The sequence below is a fragment of the Lynx rufus genome, unplaced genomic scaffold, assembly GCF_022079265.1.
Source record: "Lynx rufus isolate CCGP_SWC_20201006 ecotype Redwood Valley unplaced genomic scaffold, mLynRuf1.p SCAF_5, whole genome shotgun sequence".
NCBI lineage: Eukaryota > Metazoa > Chordata > Mammalia > Carnivora > Felidae > Lynx > Lynx rufus.
The window spans coordinates 31,897,776-31,920,376 of NW_025814867.1; the positions used below are offsets into that span (position 1 = coordinate 31,897,776).

Consider the following 22,601-nt stretch of genomic DNA (forward strand, 5'->3'; position numbering starts at 1 on the left):
AATAAAAATTTTTATAATTTTTTTTAAAATTCTGTCACATTTTATAATCTCAATTCAATTACCTTCAGAATAAAACTGCTCTTCTCCACTTCATTTATCTAATCATAACATTGCTAAAAGTGAAGGAAGGATTTCAAATTTTTTCCTAGAAATGAGTCAGACGTGAACTATAAAAGGGACTCAACTCAGAAGAGTTCTATAGCATAAACAGCTAAACATCTGCAGTCTGACAGAATTTCAGTTTGTTCACTTTTTAAAAGACAGATTTCAACATTCTAATGAGGGGCAAATTTTCTTTCATAATACTGCTGATTTAAGAACTGCTACATACACCAGTAGCCAATTTTCATGATCAGAAATGGTATTACATCAGCACAAAGGTTGAGCTGGACACATCAGCTTTTCAACAGGAGAAACATCAATAGCATCTGAAGGCAGCACTGAGTCTCCTGAACAAACTAATGGCTACTTTTTCACAAAATATTAGCACAATCTTTATGGACTGACTAGATACCACTTCCTTACACTTTAATCATAAACTTTGATTATGCACAAAGCATGACCATAAACAATGAGGTTAATGTTATTTTCCTTGCCAAAGTTCATTTTGTATAAATCAGTTGCATCAGCATTTGTTCTCAAACTATGAGGTTCTGTAAGAACTAAGGACATATAGTTGTAGGGTTACTCCTCCATTATCTGCAAACTATTTCCCCGACACTAACACATATAACTTAGCAATGAAAACACTTGATACAAGTGATCTATATGCAGGAGCTCCGGCAAGTTAAACCAACAAAACCATAGCTGCCGTAAAACTGTAGCTATTTCCCTACCAGAGGTAGGTTTAAAGACCCACTGATTTAACAGTCGAATCTCATGTCTATAGCTTCATCCAAACTTTTATCATCATGTGTACTGGCAGCTAAAAACGTTGTTACTGGGGACCCTGTGACATTAATTACACTGGTGCTGGTACTAGCATTGCGTACAGCAATGCTAGTCACATTAATGCCCAAAGTGAGCCTGGTCTGCTCCAAGGCCTTTTCTGGCACAGCAAATGCCTCCAGCTTCTTCTCCCCATTGGCCATATAGGAGTTTTGGCAGCCACGACATATACAATCTAAGCAGGCTTTGCGGTTAGAGTAGCAAGGGCAGCGTTGGCCGCGGCATGTAAGAACACTTGGATTTTGAGTAGCACGCCCACATTTACACCCTTTCTTTTCCTGGGGTTTTTTATACACAGTCTTGGTAGGACTTCCTGGCATAAAATGGTGACTAGGAATCTTTTCCTTTACTGTTTTGTCTTTTTTAAGAATACCTGGCTTGGTTTTAGAGTGAGATTTCTTGGATCCATGTTCATGACTCTTTTTCATGCTTTTAGTAGATAAAAGTACAGTTTTGCTGATTTTGGGTGTTGTGCCTCCATTGGGAACAGTTGCTATAGGTTGAAGAGAAATTTTGCTCTCTCGTTTCACTGTCACAGGAGCAGATGCCCCCAACGTTGGGCCTCGGATAATAGTAGAAATTGGAAGTGGCTGAACCTTCTCACTGTCACTTTCTGATCTGGATCGTTTTCTATTCAATTTTGCTACTTTCGGAGTTGCTGCCGTACATGATAACCCATGAAGTGCAGGGCTGGTGGACATAAAAACATTATGGCTAAGAGACTGGGAAGAAAGCTGCAGAAAAGGTCCATTGGATACAGTGGCTTCCAAGTTGGGCTGCAAATTAGGGCAACAAACCTCTGTATTTGAAACAGTTTCTAAGCTGCGAAGCACTTCCTCAACACTCAGTAATAAAGAATCACCAGGTTTTATATCTTCACTGAAACTGCAGATATCAATGCCTGTGGAGCATAAGTCAGTGGCTACTGTGTCACAGACAGGTGGCAAGCTGTCGGACAGATCCTCAGTTTTTATGTCAACAGTGTTACATACATCAATTGTGTTTGAATGTTCAGGTGAAGGAATATTTATACCAAATCTATCTATCGAAAGCCCATTATAAGTAGGCAAACCATTGATAACAGAACTGCCAATAGCAATGCTGAGGGTGCTTTCAGATATTGGAGATAAACTAGCTTGAGGATCAGCTGTGGGTTCTGAGGTTGAAGGTAAAGGGGAATGTGTTAAACACAAAGTAAAGGATGAATCTGAGGGTTTTTCTGTCTCCTCACAAAACAATGATCCATCATTAAGCAAAGCCAAAATATCAGAAGAACAGTCGACCGCTTCTATTATATCCCGTGCCAATGTAGTCTGTGTTATATATTCACATAGTTTTTTGTAGCAGTTCACTAGGATGCTTAACTGCTTGTTTTCCTCAAATTGCTCATAGTCTTTGCACCAGCTACATGAAGGTTTCATCATCATTTTCTTGCCTTTACAAGGTTTGCAGACATAATGTTGGCAGGTGGAGTTGGTGGGTGCAATAGGATCTTGTAGCAAATGTCCTAAGAGGGAAAAAGGAGGAAAGCAAAGATTTTAGTAAAACAAACTTATGACTTCATATACTGAAGTTAAGATGAGATTTTAAGTAATCTATTGAGATGGGTTAAACTCACCAGACCAGGTAACAAAAAACAGATCTTACAGGAAATGGAAAAATACTCAATAGTGTACTTCACTTCCATGCCATATTCCCCATTCCTTTATCTCAAACCAGAATCTTCCTTGATTCTATGTTTCTCTCCCAAACAGTATGTTCTGGTCCACTTTCTTATGCTCTTCTCCAAAGGCTATAAAGAGGTGAAGATCAGTCACCAAAAGCACAAACTAAGCTTAAAACCCTTGGAACTTCAACCTAACGCAACACAATAATGCTACAACGTACTTAACAAAATCATACTGTTTATTTTGTATTAAACATTGGGAAAGAGAGACACTTAGTCCCCACCCTCATTAAACTCTGTTGAAGGGTATTAGTCAGTACCAAGGCATCTTCACCCAAAAAAGTACAATTTCAAACCATTTTACATTATATACACTAATCATAAACTAAGATTAAAATATAGTTAAGATGAAAAAGAACTATGTTCATGTATCAAAAGAAAAAAGGAAGTACTACACTAAACTCAAATTGTTCTCCTACAGAAAATCAAAATACAATGGACAAAAAAAAATTATGTTTAAATGTTTCAAAAGGAAAAAGGGGGCATATTACCTGACTCAAATTCTTCTGACAAAATACAAAACGATCCTAGTCATAAACCACAAATATCTGAAGTAAAGCAGTATCGTATAAAAGTGAAAGTAGTCTTCCAACCAGATATAACTCCCAAATTAAAAATGACCTGTGTAGGTTGTGTGTCAGGAAGGGGAAAGCAACTAGATTCAGTCCCTATTTCCATCCTACTCCTCAAAGAAGCAATGTGCTTGGTCCTCAATTCAGGACAAATAGTTAGCAATAAAATCAAAGCAGCACCTATTTTCTCATACAAACTATGTAACTTAAGACTCAGGCATAGGAAAGAAGGTACTTTGAATTATAGGCAAGTGGAATCAGCAAACCTTCTCCCTTAAAAGCAATTATAAACCTGAAATTTTTTTTACAAAATGAGTCATTTTCATTTCCAAAGACATAAAATTATTTGAGAAGCATTTATGTTTGAAAAATGCTTGATTTTTATGCTAATATGGATGTAAATTTAAAAAAATAAAATTTAAAAAAAGTAAAAAAATATTAAAAAATTTTTAAAAATAAAAAATAAAATAAATAAAGTAAAATAAAATAAAAAAATAAAATAAAATAAGCTTGATTTCAACTAACAACATTGAGAATCTGTGGTGTTCTGGTCTGGGGCTGCCCAGTTCTCCCTGACCACCACCCAGTTCCATCAGTGTTACCCTATGAGGACCAGAAGCTGCTGTGATGGCAGGGGACTCACTCCATTTTTAGTGCAGAGGATAAAGCCAAGACCCAGAGACATGATCACTCAAAGTGACTTCTCGGAAGCTACTCAGCTGGAGAAGGCAAACAGCACAGTTCTTAGCAGCCTGAGGCTGCATAAGCCCAGGTTAAACACAAGATGAAAATTCACCCCGGGGCGCCTGGGTGGCTCAGATGGTTAAGCGTCTGACTTTGGCTCAGGTCATGATCTTGCCGTTTGTGGGTTTGAACCCCACGTTGGGCTCTGTGCTGACACCTCGGAGCCTGGAGCCTGCTTCAGATTCTGTGTCTCCCTCTCTCTGCCCCTCCCCTGCTCATGCTCTGTCTAGGTCTCTCAAAAATGAATAAATGTTAAAAAAAAGTTTAAAAAAAAAAGTTAAAAAAAAAAAGAAAATTCATCCCAAGTTGATCTATAAATTCAATGTAATCCTTATGAGAATCTCAGGTGAGTTGTTTTGTTTTTTTTTTTAATTGATAGATTGTTTCTAAAATTCTTAGGGAATCAGAGGACCTGGGATAACCAGAACAATTTTTTAAAAGAGCAAAGTCAGAAGACTTATTCTATCAAATTCCAAAATCATCTTTAAAGCTACAGTAATCAAAACAATGTGGTAGTGCCAAAAGGATCAGCATATAAATCAATGGAAAAGAGTCCAGAATGAAAATTCTTACATTTATAGTCAAATGATTTGTGCAACGAGTGCCCAGATAATTCAAAAGGGAGAGTATTTTCCACACATCACGTGGGACAATTCAATACTCAAATGCCAAAAACAAAAACCAACAACTGTTCAGATCCTTACCTTACAACACACACAAATATTAACTCAAAATGGATCACAAACACCTAAGCGTAAGACCTAAAATTCTAGAAGAAAAACACAGGAGAAAATCATAACTTTGGGTTGGGCAAAGTGTTAGATGTGACATCAATACACAATCTTCAAAAGGGAAAAAAATATAAAATGGATTTCCACAAAATTAAAAATGTGTGCTTCAAAAGACACCATTAAGAAAATGAAAAGATAATCCACAGACTGTGAAAAAGTATTTGTAAATGTATTTGTAAATACATTTGTATTTGTATATACAAAAAAGTATTTGTAAATGTAAATTTGAAAAAGTAAATGATAAGGGGCTTATAACATATTAAAACATTTCATACAAATGAGTAAAAAGACAACTCTATTTTAAACATGGGCAAAAGATTTAAAGAAACATTTCACCAAAAAAAATGAATGTCTAATAAGCACATGAACACATTCTCAATATCATTAAAAGTAAAACCTTACCACACTGCTACACACCTATTAGAAAGGATAAATTCAAAATGACAGAAAGTACACCAACAGTTGGCAGAGATGTGGAGACACTAGAACCCTTCTGTATTGCTGGTGAGAATGTAAAGTATAAATCACATTGAAAAACAGTCTGGCAGTTTCTTTAAAAAGTTAAACATACATTTTACCATATAAACCAGGAATTCTGCTCCTAGGAACCTTCTCAAAGAGAAAGGAAAATATACATCCATATAAATGTGAATATGCAAAGCTGCATTACTCACAATAGACAAAAACTGGAAACAATCCAAATGTCCATCAACTGGTAAGATAAACAAAATGTATATATTCATACAACAGAATACTGTTCAGCAATTAAAAGAACCACTGGTATACATGCTACAACATGATTAACTTTAAAAACATGCTAAGTGAAAGAAGCCAGATGTAAAATAGTACATTACTGTATTATTTCATTTATATAAAATATCTAGAAATAACAGAAAAGTGGACAGTGGCTGCCTAGGGCTGGGACCAGGAACCAGGATTAACTGTAAATGGGCACAATGGAACTTTTTGGCCGTGATGAAAATGTTCTAATATCCTAGCAGGGTGATGGTTGCACAACTCTAAAATTAAAAAAACAAAAACAAAAACAAAAAAAACAAAGCACCAGTAGTTATGAAATCCAACCTTCCACTCAATATAAGACTTCTTAGAATAAATACCCTTGAATTTATTTAAGGTAGGATGGGGAAGATATGAACATAGAGATATATATGTATATGCTTAAAAGAATAAGCTGTAAGGTTAAAAGAATACCCTACCTATTGGAGAGAATGAACAAAGCAAACAGGGAAAGAACTACACTATTCTGGGTTTAACCTGTTTTGTAGCTTTTAACTTACAAACCATGTAAATGTTTTACATAATTATATAACAGACTATTTTTTTTTATTTTTTTAATGTTTATTTATTTTCGAGAGAGAGCGGGAGACAGACTTCTTCAATGCAGGTTCTGCAATATCAGTGCAAAACCCAACATGGGTAAGAACCAATGTGGGTAAGAACCCACGAACCATGAGATCATGACCTGAGCCAAAGTCAGACACTCAACCAAGGCCACCCAGGTACCCCACAAACTAAAATTTTAAAAGAAATCCCTAAAAATGAAAAACAAGTAATTATAATTTTATACCAAATTGATGGTATAACCATTCAAAGATTAACTATTTTAAATGACTTTATAACACAGAAAACTGACTAATCCTAGCATCCTTGTTTTGTTTTTTCAGTAATCGCAATGTTGGTAAGCGTCAGTAGTTACTGTGAAAGTGTTGATGTGTAAATGTGGATGTCCTTGAAAGTCTGTTTTTTTGTGGTTTTTGTAGTAGGAAGAAGTCAGAAGATAGAAAAAGTTAAGCAGAAAATCCTGTAGTTCTGAATTTCAATTGATTTATCAGTATAAATTCATGTTTTCTTCTTAAATATGGAGATTTCCTAGCACTACACACTGAAAAGGCCTGGAAGCAAGGGACTAACCCCAGTAGCAATAAACTCAGATAATGGTACTGAAAAACAATTTCCTCTTCAAAGGAATCAGGGCTTCTTGGACAAATAACTGTTTCCAGAACTGTGACATAAATTAGACAAGATGAATTTTGATTACCTTGTTACTAGAAAGCAAGGAAATTATCAAAGATCATAACTGTGTTAAAGGGACTCAGGAGCAAACCTGAAGAGGTTCCTGCTGAGCAAACATGAACAAATCTGAACATGCATAAATAAAATGGAATGAAGCATATCTAAAAAGTTCAAATCTCTGAGTTCATGGATGGATTTAAGGGAGGGAGGGAAGAAGAAAAGAAGGAAGGAAGGAAAACTCAGTTTCAGGATGCTAGTGAACCAGCTCATTACTTTCAAAAGTGGTAAATAAAGAGCAAGCATTCTTCAAGTATTCTGACTTAACTATGTATCAACTACACTACCAAGTAACCCAATCATAGATGAAAAGTTTCTCTTTACAGGAATAATGCAGCTAATAAATGAAGAACACATGATATAATTTGAATGTCATCATTTTGTAACCCCTAATAATATGCAAATTGTACAAGCTAAGTGGTAAGGACTGCCTTCATTCTATCACTGATCTTCACAACAGTCACTTCAATCAAAACTCCCCCTGAAATACCAAACACCTTAAAGGATTTATACTTACACATCTTTGTATCCCTTTCTGAGGTATTAGGAGAGTATGTCTAATACTGAGAACTGAAAATAGACTAGAAAACATCCAAAAACTCTGATTCAGTATTCCACCACCACTGAGTTCTTAAGAATCTCCATTACCTGGTTTCATATTACCTACTGGATGTCCAATCATTCCCCAACACAAATACTTTGATCTGTAATGTACCATTAAAGATGCCTTTAGGCAATCTTGTTTTATGCACTCAGCTAATCATCCTAACTCCCAAAAGCTTCCCAGAGGGTTCTTTACACTTCACAACAAAGGCAGCTCCAGCAATAGGAGGAAGAATTGAAAAAGATTCAGGGGGTTCTTAGAGTTAGGTAAGTGTTAGCCATATACCTATTATATGCCCCCAAGGAAACTCCTCCCCACCATCCAAAAAAAGAAATGTTAGATAACACTTCTACAACTGTAAAAATACATCTTATCATAGAAAATAAAATGGATGGGCATTATGAATCAAGGGGAAATGTATCACTCACTGCAGACTCTACTATAAAAACTGAGGAGGAGGGACACCTGAGTGGCTCAGTTGGTTAAGGATCTGACTCTTGATGCTCAGGTCATGATCTCACGGTTCGTAGGTTTGAGCCCCACAGCGGGCTCTGCACTGACAGCACAGGGGAGCCTGCTTGGGATTCTCTCACTCTCTCTGTGCACCTCCCTGGCTCGTGCACACTTGTGCTCTTTCTCTCTCAAAATAAATAAACTTGGAGTGCCTGGGTGGCTCAGTCGGTTAAGCGTTCAACTTCGGCTCAGGTCATGATCTCATGGTTCGTGGGTTCAAGCCCTGTGTCAGGCTCTGTGCTGACAGCCCAGAACCTGGAGTCTGCTTCAGAGAGCCTCTCTCTCTTCCCCTCCCCCACTCACACTGCCTCTCTCTCAAAAATAAACAATTTTTTTTAATAAACAAAGTTAAAAAATTTTTCTAAGTTAAAAAAAAACTGGGGAGAATTTGCAAAGTTTAATTTTAGCTTTGATCATATTCCACATAGTTTCACATCAAGTGCAAAAAATAACTTGCTCAAAAAAACACATCTGATTTCAAAAAATGTATTGTTCGTGATAGAAAAATTTCTCACTGCATTGCCTTGAATCCTGAACCTGCAATATATCACAGGAAATATTTCCTTTACATAATACAAGTTGTCTAGTAACTAAATGAATTTGATAATATGTGCTCTGTTTTAAACATTAAATGATGCTATACTGACCCCAAAAGACTAACGACTCAATACTCATATTTTTACTTCTCAACTAAAAAAAGTTACTAATTGTTTATCTGTTCTCCCTCTTATTAACTGTTCCCATCCCCAAATCAGCCAATTATAATTTGAAACTAAGTCTTAGTTTTAGATCACCACAATGGCAATTCTAGGAATTTCTGGGAATACAGAACTGCAGGTAATTAATTTACTAGTATACGTAATACCAGATTTTTTAATGTTCTTAATTTTGTGAAACTTTTTATTACAATAAAATTTTCAGACAAAATCAGAAAATAGTACAATTACCCCTCATATATTACCACCCAAATTTAATAATTATCCAGATTATGCTACATTTGCTTCATATACCCTTTTGTTAAGTATTTCAAACAAGTCCCAGATCGTTAATTCACTTCTCTATATATATACATCAGTATTAATCACTACAAAATACTTTTTCTTCTAAGCTGCAATGCCATTATCATACCTAAATCAACAATCTAAGTAATTTTTAAGCCATACTTAGCTTTGAGAAAAAACTTTTAAAGCACTAGAAAAGGGCTTTAATTAAGCCACCAAAAACATATTTCATAGGGGCGCCTGGGTGGCTCAGTCGGTTAAGCATCTGACTTCGGCTCAGGTCATAATCTCGCGGTCTTTGAGTTCAAGCCCCCCATCAGGCTCTGTGCTGACAGCTCGGAGCCTGGAGCCTGTTTCGGATTCTGTGTCTCCCTCTCTCTGACCCTCCCCCGTTCATGCTCTGTCTCTCTCTGTCTCAAAAATAAGCGCTAAAAAAAATTTTTTTAACAGATTTTATAAATTATAGTTTTCTCAATAAACATGCTTTTTAGCCATAAAACTTTCCCACAGATTTAACATACATCATTCAAATCATTACTTTTCAGTATTAGTATATCAAAGCTAGCATTTGGATTGGTTGCCATGCATTTTATCCCTACCACTGAAGAGAATAAATGCATCAAGATTTACAGAGCAGCCTAAGTTTGAAAGACCACCACCACCAAAATAAATAAACATTTTAACTAGGTCCCACATCAGCTTGCCCCTTCTCCATTCAAGGAAAAGGTACTCCTCCCTGGCATAAGCAAACAAGAATATCATTAATCTCTGAGCAAACTCTTCTAAACACATAAATGATCCCAATTTTTAAAAAAGCAACTAACTGGCAATTCATTCACTTCAAAATACCACTGGTAAAAGTAGCCATACTATACATTTTATGTTGACAAGCAGACTACCAAGTAAATTAGGTCTTACTCAGGTACAAAAGCAAGATCTGCTTCTCCACTTTAACTGTGACAGCACTTAATTCCACTAATATTTTCACCAGATTACTGGGGAAAATTAAGTTTAGGGAGTGCAGAGAGGGGACACAAGAAAAAGAAAAACTGGTTATTGCTCAAATGTTTAGCAAAAGTTGTTAATGACTAAAAAATGATCCAGTGAACACTGGAACTGGCAATAACAATAAAATAAAACCTACAATGGCAAAAGCTACTACAGGTTAAAATGTAATATAAACAAATTAGACATGAACAGAGGGACTAAAGAATCACTGGTTCTCATTTTAGAGTTTATATGGGAAAAAAAAGATCCCAATGTAAGTAATTTCTGTAAAACGAAAACTGATTTAAAAAAATGGAAAATGGTGGGGCACCTAGGTAGCTCAGTCAGTTAAGCATCTGACTCGATTTTGGCTCAGGTCATGATCTCAACTGTTTGTGGGATTGAGCCCTGCAATGGACTCTGAGCTGTCAGTGTGGAGAGCCTGCTGGGATTTACTCTCTCTCTCCTCCTCCTCTCCCTCCCTCCCTCCAGCATGCACTCACTCTCTCAAAATAAATAAATAAACTTAAAAAAAACAGAAAATGGTTTAAGGAATTAATCTATCTCAATGGCTTAATTTTGGCATTTGACAAAAATGGATCATATAATTCTAAGTAAAATGGCATATGCACAAAAAGAGCATTTATCAGAACCAAAACATTCTGTATTTATCACCAACCCCTCTCCAGAACTCCTCCCAGAAATGCTTCTATTATAGCAACAAGGATTGCCTAATCAATAACCTCAAATATAATGCAAGTAATTTTATATAAATCTTACTTGTATCTGAGATGATACTTGAGGATCAGGAAAAATTAGCCAAAGACTCACATGAACAACATCCTGAAATGCCACTATCAGAAAGTGAAAAATGCACACAGGCAGGTCATGGTTAATGATTAAAACCATAATACCACTTCTCAAGAAGCATTCTTGGAAACTAGAATATTAAATACTCAAGGAATCCACAAGAAGACACAAATCTTACAATACTTATATATATGGGAAAATATCTGGGAAGAGGGGAGAAAAAGATCAATCTTTTTAAATAATACCTCAACCAGTTTTACCAAAATAATGAAAGAGAAAAATTAAAATAGTACAGAACCCATCAATTGTAAAACATGTGGCATCCTACAAAAGACAGGAAGCAGTTTTTTGTTTTTGCTGATAACGCAAGCAACATAAAACAGAAGAGATACCACAAAAGATACATTCCTATATATTAACTCAGTAAAATGTTTCCCTAACAATCTAAATTTGCTTCCCAACAAATGGACCCATATCAAAACTAATTAGAAAATAAAAAGCAACCATTAACTCTTACTAAAGTTATAAAGCAAAGGGAAGAAAAGAATAAATGACAAAACTTTAGCTTGCTAAAATGAAATCATTATATTCCACAAGATTTTCTTAAAATCATTCCTGAAGAAACTTAAGAAAAAAATAGTACTAACTGGTTATCTTAAAATACTCAAAAAAAGTAGAGTTCTTAAATAGAAAGTTTTCCAGTTTCACGCATATTACTGAATCAAGTAATTACTTTTGAATAAGTTAAGGTACATTTCATCAGCCATTCCTTTCCAAATGGCACAGATAACTTCACTGACCACCTTGAGTATGTCTACAGTCACATAAACAAAAAGAAATACTGACAAAGAGAGGGGAGCTTTATTAAAAGGAAGAAGAATGTTGTTACCAGCCAAATGACATTGCTCTGAAGCTTTTGGATCCAAGACAGGATGGTAACTTATAGCAATGACAAAACATTTGACTGAATGATGACAGGTGGCACACTTGATCTTGGAAAGGCACTCTCAAAATGCTGCAGGCAGAAAATCAAGTATTTTGTTTAGGAATGTAGTCTTGGATTCTGCTAGGCACATCTTTCCTCAACCATGAGGGCAAAACTTTTGTATAGACTCAATCTAACCGTACTTGTTTCAAATATACTTCATAGACTTCCATTCTCTACAGTATGACCACAAAAGAAAAATTGGCCATATTTTTAAAATTCTCAAGAAAAATCAATGAAAACATGAGTCTGATCTCAAATGGGGTGAAGGTCAACTTTCAATTTACATAGGCAATAAAAACAAGACAGCAGAAATACAAACAATGAATGATGGGAGAAGGAGGGAAAAAGCTAACTAAATGCCAAGATCTTTGTTCAACATGTTTAAGAAAGTATTCCTCTTTTTATCCCATCCTAAAACAAGTCCTAATGATTTTTTTCTGTATGTTTGGCACTATAAAATTAAATTTTTTATTACATTACTACACAATTTTATCTTTCAACATTTGCCTGGATATTTCCCAGAAACATGGAAAACTGGTAGATGTTAATCCTTTAAAGTCTGGCAAATCTGTTATAAATCAAAAGAAATTTTAAAGTTCATCAGTGTTAGAAGTCAGGTCCCTAGCCACTCAAACTCTTAAGTGTGCCAGAAGTTTCCCTGGGGCACTCAGGATTACCACTTGCAGAGAAAGGAAGGAAAAGGAAGGAGCTGACAAAGATCAAGTTAGGCTGGGATAGAATCACAACAAAGGCCTCAGATGACCCCACTGGAAGCTCTGAAAATCAGAACTAAATGGGGCTTAAGGATGCCCTACGTTGAGGCAAGGGACCCAGGTCTTTAATAGACTGGTCTTCAGACACAGGCTACTCCCAGGAAGGGGTGTGAGCTTGACTGAGAGGTTCTCTTCGTCCAAGGGCAATTTCCAGGAACACTCTGACAGCCCCAGCAACACTCTCAGTGATTAAGAGAATGAAGTCTTTCAATCTTGAGTGGGGATTTGGGTAGTGCATATATGACATTCATTATAATTAGTTAATTCTGTTAACTGTCCAAATCTGATCAATTTTGAGTAAATATATGTAATGAATAGTAATGATGTGCTTTTAAAAGAGACTTGGCCTGAGGTGCCTGGGTGGCTCAGTCAGTTGAGCATCTGACTTTGGCTCAGGTCTTGATCTCATGGTTAGTGGGTTTGAGCCCCGCTGTCAGGCTCTGTGCTGACAGCTCAGAACCTGAAGCCTGCTTCAGATTCTGTGTCTCCCTCTCTCTCTGACCGTCCCCCGCTCCCAATTGCTCTCTCAAAAAAAAAAAAAAAAAAATAAGAGACTTGGTCCTCCATTTATTAAAGCTATAAAGGGACTATCTAGGTTCTTTCCAGTCCTAAAATTTGATGATTATAAGATTTTATGGCAAGATTCATAGAGTGTATCAAAAGTCTTACCGTTGGCTATCATTAATTATTGAGGTCACAGAAAGTTCTATTTGGTATGTTGAAATTTTCTATAAAAGTTTCAAAATAAAATCCAATAAATGTGCAAATTACCAGAGGCTTTACATATTTAAATATTCTCCCTCTTTCCCCACTTCCCACTGTCCTCACACCCACTCCTGTCCAACATACACACACACAAACACCCTTTTCTTCTTTCCTCCAAGATAAGTCTTCCATCCTCTACTGCTCTGGCTCCAATCCTCCCTTCATCAGTTACCCACCTAACTATTCATACCTTTTCACATTTCTACTTTCAACCTTCCTTCCCTATAGCAATTTCCCTTCCAGTTGTTCATATACTAAAGTATTTCCCTAGACTCAATCTTCTAAAGGAAGGTAAAAATTGCTGCTCTCAAACCAATGGGCATTTCTTGTTGATCATTCTTCCTTAAAAGGAAGGGTTGCTCTCCTCTGTTCTCTCCTAACACTGTCTCCTCAACGTCTTACATCTTCTTCTTCTGTTGTCTCCTTAATTTCAGTATCCCCCATGTTTCTGTATTAAGATCCATCCTTCTTACTCCATTCCAGGGTTCCACAGTAATCTTGGTTCACAGACCCCTTTGAGAATCTCATTATACACACAGGCAAAAAAACAAATTGCTGTATGGAATCTCATAGGGACCATGAATCTTTCTGAAGGAGAGATACGATACCCCAAGTTAAAAACTGCTCCACACATTCCTTCCAGAGTGATTTGCCCATAAAGCTGGTTCAATTACCATTTATAAACTGAATCTTTACCTCTGGCTCTAATCTTCTCTCCTAAGTCCAGACCCATTTATCTAACTGCCTACCAGGAATCTCATCTCTCCTTTGATCACTCAAACTTAACAAGGGGAAATATAAACATACTTCCCCTAACCGCCCACCTAAAAACCTGCTCCTCCTCCTGCATCCCTTATTCTCTTGGATGCTGACATTATTCACCCAGAAATCAAACCAGATAAACTTGATACACCATCTAGTCTCTTCACCAGAATTCCACAGCTGGGCTCCAGAGTCTCACTGCATGTTTCTAAGTCTGCCAGGTCCACCCTTCAGGTTTTATCCCCATGACTACTCCTGCCTTAACTGAACCCTCATCATTTCTCACCCTGAATACTGCAAGTTTTCTAGCTTCTCTTCCTGCCTTGACTTCACCTGCTCCAGGCCACCTTCCACACTACCACCAAGTAATCTTTCTAGAACACAAGTCTGATTTTGTCTCTCTTTTCAAAACCCCTCATAAAGACATAAAAAATGTAAAACAAAAAACCTTTAACCAGCCTTTAAAAATCCAAGGACCTTTCAGAATCTGGCCCCTACCAAACCTCCCCACCCAAAACTTCATACCATTAAGCTTTTTCCATCTCCATTCCATTCCATACAAACCCCATATTCCATCCTCAGCTACCACTGGACACTCCAAAACATGCCATGCTTACTCATTCCTCTGTGAACTGCTTTTCCTAGAATGTCCTTCCTTCCTTGTGAAGTAAACTATTCTTAAAAATCAACTCAAATATGACCTCCAAGAGGAAGCGTTCCTTAATTCCTACCCCGCAGCTTATTTAAAAAGCACTCTGCACAGTCGCCTAATATATTACTTCTCACAATATATTGTCACCATTCACTTGGTTTCATTCAAGGCTAGAAACTTATTTAGCTCTCTATTTTTAAGCCCATGTTGGCACATAAGCCAGCACCTAATAAAGTACAATGAATGGATTACAAAAAGCACATTAGAGCTGGGAGCGACCTTGGAAATCAACTTGTGCCATTTTAACCCAGATGGATTTTCATAAGATTACATAGCTTGTTACTGACAATAAGAAATAGAAGCAGAATCTACTGATTCCCAACCTAGGGTTTTTTCTACTTACCCAGCATCATCCCTACTTCTGCTATTAAGTCCATGACATCCACTGAGACATTTCAGTTTCCTTCATCAAAAAGAATGATCACTGAAACTGGGCCATAGAAGAATCAATAATTAACCATAAGATGTGAAACCTTTTGAAGGGAAAGAAGAAACAGGCATGGGTACTGGCAATAATGGACAGTGGGGGGTGGGGTAGGACAGAAAAAGTGACAGTAAGGGGAGGATGGATGCTCAACAATAGTTTTGTGAGGGTCAGGAAATCCTTACTGCACAGAAACTGAGGCTACAAGGGTCCTGCCTGGATTCTCTATACACCAACTTCAATTTCTAATGAAGTTCAATTTCTTTTTTTTTTTTTTTCAACGTTTATTTATTTTTGGGACAGAGAGAGACAGAGCATGAACGGGGGAGGGGCAGAGAGAGAGGGAGACACAGAATCGGAAACAGGTTCCAGGCTCCGAGCCATCAGCCCAGAGCCCGACGCGGGGCTCGAACTCCTGGACCGCGAGATCGTGACCTGGCTGAAGTGGGACGCTCAACCGACTGCGCCACCCAGGCGCCCCTGAAGTTCAATTTCTAAAGTTAAGCTTAAATGTTCCAAGTGAACACATATGCTATATAAAGCATTGCACTATGTTCCTACAAAGAGATTCCAACAAAAAAGCTTAGTCTACGTACCAGTCTAAGAAGTTACAACATTAGAAACCTTAAATGAAGACTCTGTGTATACATGAAATGTGTACATATAACATATCATACAAAATAAGTAAATAAGTAAATACATACGTATTTACATACATAAGTAAATACATACTATGATTAAAATGAGATAGTCCAGCCTACATTCAGTCTCCAAAAGCAGTATTAATGTACACGTAAGGAGTGGGAAAATACACTTCTAACCAGTGTCAAAAGTCTGACATAAGGTCTCAATAATCCTTCCATAATCCAACCCACTGACCTAAATATCCCCATTCTTCACCTTTGCCAAAGAGTTAACTTTTTAGGCTACCTTCATTTAAGAAAGCATTTCTCTTTCCTCAATCCATTAAACAATTTCTGAGGCCCAGCTACATGACACTTACTGTAATAGATAGAGCCTACCACTCCCCTTTAAAAAAGGATTCTATGACCTTTTTTACATCTCTGAATTACAGCACCAAAATTACACTCCAAAACTAAAGATGTAAAGAATGTTTTCAAAACAATAACTAGTAGGATATCTCCTAGAAACAAGGAAATAATCTCTGGATTCAGTTAAGAACAAAAATGACAACACCATAAGAAGATCATACATATCACTTAACAAATGAACACAAACGAATTAACTGTTTTGGACAATTAAAACTGTTCTTAAAGCCAGTTTTTAGTCTTGCAAAAAAAAAAAAAAAAACCTGTGCCAAATATAGTTTTGCAGGCATATGTTGAAGCCTAAACCTCTTAAAAATCTTTTCATTAGGCAAAATCCATAAGCATGACTGCTACTATAAAGAATAATGAGCTCAAGTCAAAGAGAAATGAATTTCAGATCACAGAACAACTCTCCTAAGAAGACAGCACTATTTTCCTCTTGGTAGAGACTCCTGATCCAGGTCTGTTTTTCTTAAGTCTTTGACTGAAGACTGAACAGCACTTAAAAAATAGGTTCTCTTACACTTCGACACGTTTATTTTAGTAGTAAACCAAAAAGCAAATATATGCCTCAAAATATCAACAGGTTAATAAAATAACAAACTAAGGTTTCAAAAAAAATATTAGTTCTCTTATTCAAGCAGCCACACCCATTAGCTCCCTAGTATGACAAAAAAATATGCATTTTAACTAAAGATAGGAAGGAAAGAATATGACACATATGCATAAATCACTAAAAATGGTGATACAGAGTAGAGTATCTTGGCCAATAATTATAAACTTGACCAATTATTATAAAGTTTATTACAACAATTATATCATTTTAAGTAAGTACTACTACAATGACACCAATGACAGCTAAACATGTATGCCAAGAAAGCAGTGGGGTGAAAAAGAAAAATCTATTTCCGGTTTGGAGAAAGGAATAAAACTAGTTTGCTGTGAAATGAAAACAGTCAAATTTTAAAAGAATGAACATTACTCAAGCCAAGCTCTTCACCAAATATCTGAGTGGTCAAACTTCAGAATTCCTTTAACTTTTGTCTTTGGTTAACCTAAAACTATGAAAAAATACTTTCTGATACTCTTGGTGATGTCAATAGTTTTTATACAAGGTAAGCTTCACCAGCCAACTACTATCATAAACTAAAAAAAGCCCAAACACACCACAGATTATTAAATGAATGATGTATAACCACTCAGACCCACAACATATTCATAAACTCAAGTTATACCTCATTTCATATTCTATTAAGATAAGTGATGTCTGACATTCTCTTTTAATTTTTAATAATTACACGAGAGATTTTTATAGTGTTTTGCAGTTACAGAGCACTCTGGTAATATTCCACTATTTTCGTATTTTAGCAAAGCAATGATGGTCTTTTATTAAATTATACCAATAAGAACACGGGCTGGTCAATTAGTCACAATTAAGTTGATCAACCAAACATTAACCAAATTAGTCAATATAAATCTAGATCCAAATTCCTCAAACTAGTGTTCCACTGAACCAGAAGACATAAAGAGGTTTATCTTAATAACCCTTGGAGAGTATTCCCAAAATATGTTAGTGTATTAAAACTGAATACTATCAAGAAACTGGCCTAATACAGCATTATTACTTTTTTTTAAAATGCACCTATTAACTGGACATGAAGAGTATTCCAATACACACTACTGTCATCCAGGGGCTAATACTAGAATCACCTATGTGGCCTACTCCAGAATTTCTGGAGAGGCTGCCCCGGAATATACATTTAAAAAAAAAAAAAACGTTTATTTATTTATTTTGAGAGAGACCGAGAACACGAGCAAGAGAGGAACAGAGAGAAGAATTCCAAACAGGCTCCACACTGTCAGCACAGAGCCCCAAGTGGGGATCGATCTCACTAACCCTGAGATCATGACCTGAGCCAAAATTGAGTCAGATGCTTAACTGACTGAGCCACCCAGGCACCCCAGGAATGTACATTTTTAAAATCTTCTCAAGTAATTTCCTGTACACAAACAGAATTGGGAACTACTAAATACTTTCACCTTTTTTGCCTTAATGCCATCTTTCACAGTAACAAGAATTTGGGAGGATTTGTTCTAATCATTTAAGTGGGAAATCTGATGAAGTAATTTGGGGGCAAAAAAGTTTTAATCAGGATTTTAGTAAAGACTATACTATGAAGTTCATTTTAAGAAAACCTACAAATTCTTAACTTCTAACAAAGGCTACATCCTGTTTTATTTAAATTGTGTTACAAAATGCATTTGGGTGGCATTTCTACTCTAAAATGATTTATCTTGTCTATAAACTCATGAATGTTGAAAACATATGTTAAAATTGAATACATTATACAAGGATAAAACTAAGAATGTGACTCAGTGTTTGGAATTCCTGTATTTTTTACTAAAAATATTTTTTAACCGTTTCTGTGTTTTGTCACTAAGTGATGAATTAAGAGTGACTTCAGATTGGTATTTGCTAACACTTCAAATAACACACTTCAAGTGTAAGTAATTCTTATTCTCTAAAAATAAAAGGCCACACTGCATATCACTACATTTTCTTTTAACATTGCTTTTTGAGTAATTACCAATACACTGTCTATATTATATGCAGGATATTAGAACACAGACAATTAAAAGAGCATGAATAATCATGAAGCAAATATTTAGAATCAACATTTTTATGCTCCTTACCCAGTATTTCAATACCAACTTAATTTTCTTAATGTTTCTGGTCCCTAACCAGTGGCCCATTGAACGGATATAGGAAGAATTAAAAGAACTAAAATAGTATGACTAAGAGATAACAAAATAATATGACTAACAATTTAAAATATGCATAGCAGATGAGATGGAAGGATTCCAGAGAATCGTTAACTGGTTATGGCACCACTATTTGGTCCAGTATTCACCTGGCATCTCCTCAACTGCCTTATTTTAAAGGAATAAAAACAGTTAAACCACTTCTTTTTTATTTTTTTTTTAAGCTTTCCATTTGGAGGCAGTGATGGGTAAACCGTGTAAGCACACCTTTTTTTTTTTTTTTTTAAAACATTTATTTATTATTGAGAGACACAGAGAGACAGAGCATGAGCATGAGCAGGGGATGGGCAGAGAGGGAGAGGGAGACACAGAATCCGAAGCACGCTCCAGGCTCCAAGCTGTCAGCACAGAGCCCAATGCGGGGCTTGAGCCCACAAACAGCAAGATCATGACCTGAGCCAAAGTCGGATGCTTAACTGACTGAGCCACCCAGGCGCCCCGAAACACTTCTTTTTTAAATATCAGAAACCTTTTAATACACGAACATTGTGGAACACTTTGTTGAATCCAATTCACTAACACAGATTTGGGGAAATTGTCTATAAGCATACAGTGGTGAGCTCCAGTGATCTGTTCATAACCCCATCCAGCTAAATGTCTTAAAACCAAAACCTGAGGGGCGCCTGGATGGCTCAGTCAGTTAAGTGTCCAACTTTGGCTCAGGTCATGACAGGTCAGAGCCTGGAGCCTGCTTCAGATTCTGTGTCTCCCTCTCTGCCCCTCCCCTGTTCAAGTTGTCTCTCTCTCAAAAATGAATAAACATTAAAAAATAAAAATAAGAAAGTAAATAAAATCTTGAAATGAAACGAGTGAAGGCACCTTTCAATGCTCATGAACAAATCCAAGTTCTCTTATTGTAATAGCACTGTCCAGTAGAACTTTTATGCAATGATAGGAAATGTTTTATATCTGCAACATTCAGTGAGGTAACCATTACCTACATGTAGCTACTGAGCACTTTAGATGTAAGCTAACTATAACTAAGAACTGCATCAACTAAATTTAATTAAAATTTACACCATCACAACAGCTGGTGGCTGCTATATGGGACAGCATTAAGTTTAGAATATAATCTCTTTTCAGACAAAATGGAATATTTAGATTTATTCTTCTACCTGAAGTAACAAAAAACTGAACACAACAATGGTTTTCAGATACTGGGCAACAGAACAGTTATGATGAGAGGGTGAACAAACAAGCTGAGCCATACAACTGCCCCAGCTTGCTGCCTGGAGCACTTTCAAGCCACAGAGCAAGGAGGAAAAACCCAGACAAGCCTCATGGTCTCCCTGAAGTCAGAGAACAGAGCTGGAAGGACAAGACACCTTGACTCCTGCAGGCAGAGTACTAGAGATGAGAGATGCACAGTGAAAGAGCACTAGAGATTTATGGAAGGTCTTTCTTTTTTAAATTCCAGTTAGTTAAAATGCAGTGTAGTATTAGTTTCAGCTGTACAATACAGTGATTCAGCATTTCCATACATCACCAGGTGCTCATCACAAATCACTCCTAAATCACCATCCTTCCACTTGCCCCCCTTCTGGTAACCATCAGGTTGTTCTCTATAGATAAGAGTTATACAAGATCTCTTTCAAGTCTTCAGCTGAGTACTAACGAGCACATTTGTATGAGGAAACTACCTCAGGCTGAAGAACCCCCAGAAAGGAGCAAAGAGGACAACGCCTATAACTCATAGGCAGCACCTATTCGCATCACCCAGAGTGAGAAAACTCATAATTCACAAGGGATCAGAGAGAGTACAGACGGTTCTTGTCTCAGTAGTATGAAAAAAAATTAACCCCCGAAGGCTGCTTAAAAACAAATCTCAAAAGGATCAAACTCTTTCCAAGTAATTTAACCTTATCCCAAGAACAAAGCTCATCCCAAGAATAAAGAACAGTTACAATAGAAAAATATCCATCAGTAAGGTAAAATTTTAACAAGGTAAAATTTGTAGTATCTGGCTTTGAATCAAAATTAACTGGGCACGCAAAAAAGTAGGAAAATATGACCCACAATGAGCAGAAAAATCAATTAACAGTAAACCTAGAAGTAACAGGTAACAGAATTAATAAAAATAGAATATTAAAAATTATATAACCATGTTCCACATATTCAAAATTGTTTTATGTACCTAAAAACAAAGTTTCAAAATACATGAAGCAAAAACTTATGAAACTCCAAACTGACAAATCCATAATTAGAGAGATTTCCAACACCTCTCAAAAACAGACAAAATACAAATCAGTAAGGATAGAGAAGATATGGACAGCACTATAACCAACTTGTGAAAATGTCTCAATTGTTCTGAAATACTATGAACCAACAAATGTCCTCTGACTGCATAAGATAAAGCAGTCCTGATTCTGATCCAGGTAAGGTTTCACAAAATAATTCAAGATCACAACATCAGAATTCGATGGCTCAAGATAGTATCTAGGGCACAATAGACCTTACAAAATCCTCCATTCCTGAGGATTAAGAATCCTAATGCCTATAGCGACAAGCATGCAAAGTTAAAAAAAAGTAAATGCAACAAAGGTTAGGTGAGACCAAGGGTAAACTGGAGAGGGCAAACCTCCAACCCCCAAGACAAACCCCCTCTCAACTACAGCCAGTGATGCCATGCCACAAGGTATCCACTGCTGCCAGACTTCACAATTTTCCAGGAGATACCTAAAATTTGGGGTTTTTTTTTTTTTTTTTTTTTTTTTTAATTTTTTTTTTTTTTTCAACGTTTATTTATTTTTGGGACAGAGAGAGACAGAGCATGAACGGGGGAGGGGCAGAGAGAGGGAGACACAGAATCGGAAACAGGCTCCAGGCTCTGAGCCATCAGCCCAGAGCCCGACGCGGGGCTCGAACTCACGGACCGCGAGATCGTGACCTGGCTGAAGTCGGACGCTTAACCGACTGCGCCACCCAGGCGCCCCAAATTTGGGGTTTTAAGTGAACTCTAGATTTTAAAACGTTGGCCACCAACTCTATAAATTTTTAGCCAAGCTAAAAAATGTCTGGCAGCCAAGTTCACAACCAAATCTCTGCTCTACTCCAACAACTTCATCTTACAAATGAAAAAGAGAAATTAAATAATTCACCCAACAACTTCATCTTACAAATGAGAAAGAAATTAAATAATTTGTCCAAATTGTCAAAGTAGATAATGCCATCTAACCACCTCCAAAATACTATGGGCATGGACACCAAAATCCACACTTTCAGAGGAAACAGAAACCAGGATGCTTCCAGGACAGGTAATTTAGTGATGCTTTAACTTCTCAGGAAAAACATGAAAACTGTCTTCAGTCAGTTAAGCATCTGACTCTTGATTTCCGCTCAGGTCATGATCTCACGGCGAGTTTGAGCCCCACGTTAGTATGGAGTCTGCTTGGGATTCTCTCTCTCCTACTCCTCCCCCAATTGCACTCTTCTCAAAAACAAAACAAAACAAAACAAAACAAAACAAAACAAAACAAAACAAAACAAAACCATCTTCCAAACAGTTGAAGGTCAAAATT

General features: G+C 36.6%; 1 protein-coding gene across 3 annotated transcripts in view; it reads right to left on the minus strand.

The window, feature by feature from the left end:
* Positions 1 to 527: 527 nt before the first annotated feature.
* Positions 528 to 22,601, minus strand: part of MSL2 (MSL complex subunit 2) — a 34,435-nt gene continuing 12,361 nt past the window's right edge. For 2 of the 3 annotated variants that reach the window (XM_047100167.1, XM_047100165.1), the window contains exon 2: positions 528 to 2,455. In XM_047100167.1, coding sequence (XP_046956123.1) covers positions 864 to 2,375 — 1,512 coding nt within the window. In that variant the 5' untranslated portion in view covers positions 2,376 to 2,455 and the 3' untranslated portion in view covers positions 528 to 863. Of the gene's footprint in view, positions 2,456 to 2,566; positions 2,741 to 22,601 lie in introns of all 3 variants that reach the window. The other variant, XM_047100166.1, reaches the window with a different exon arrangement.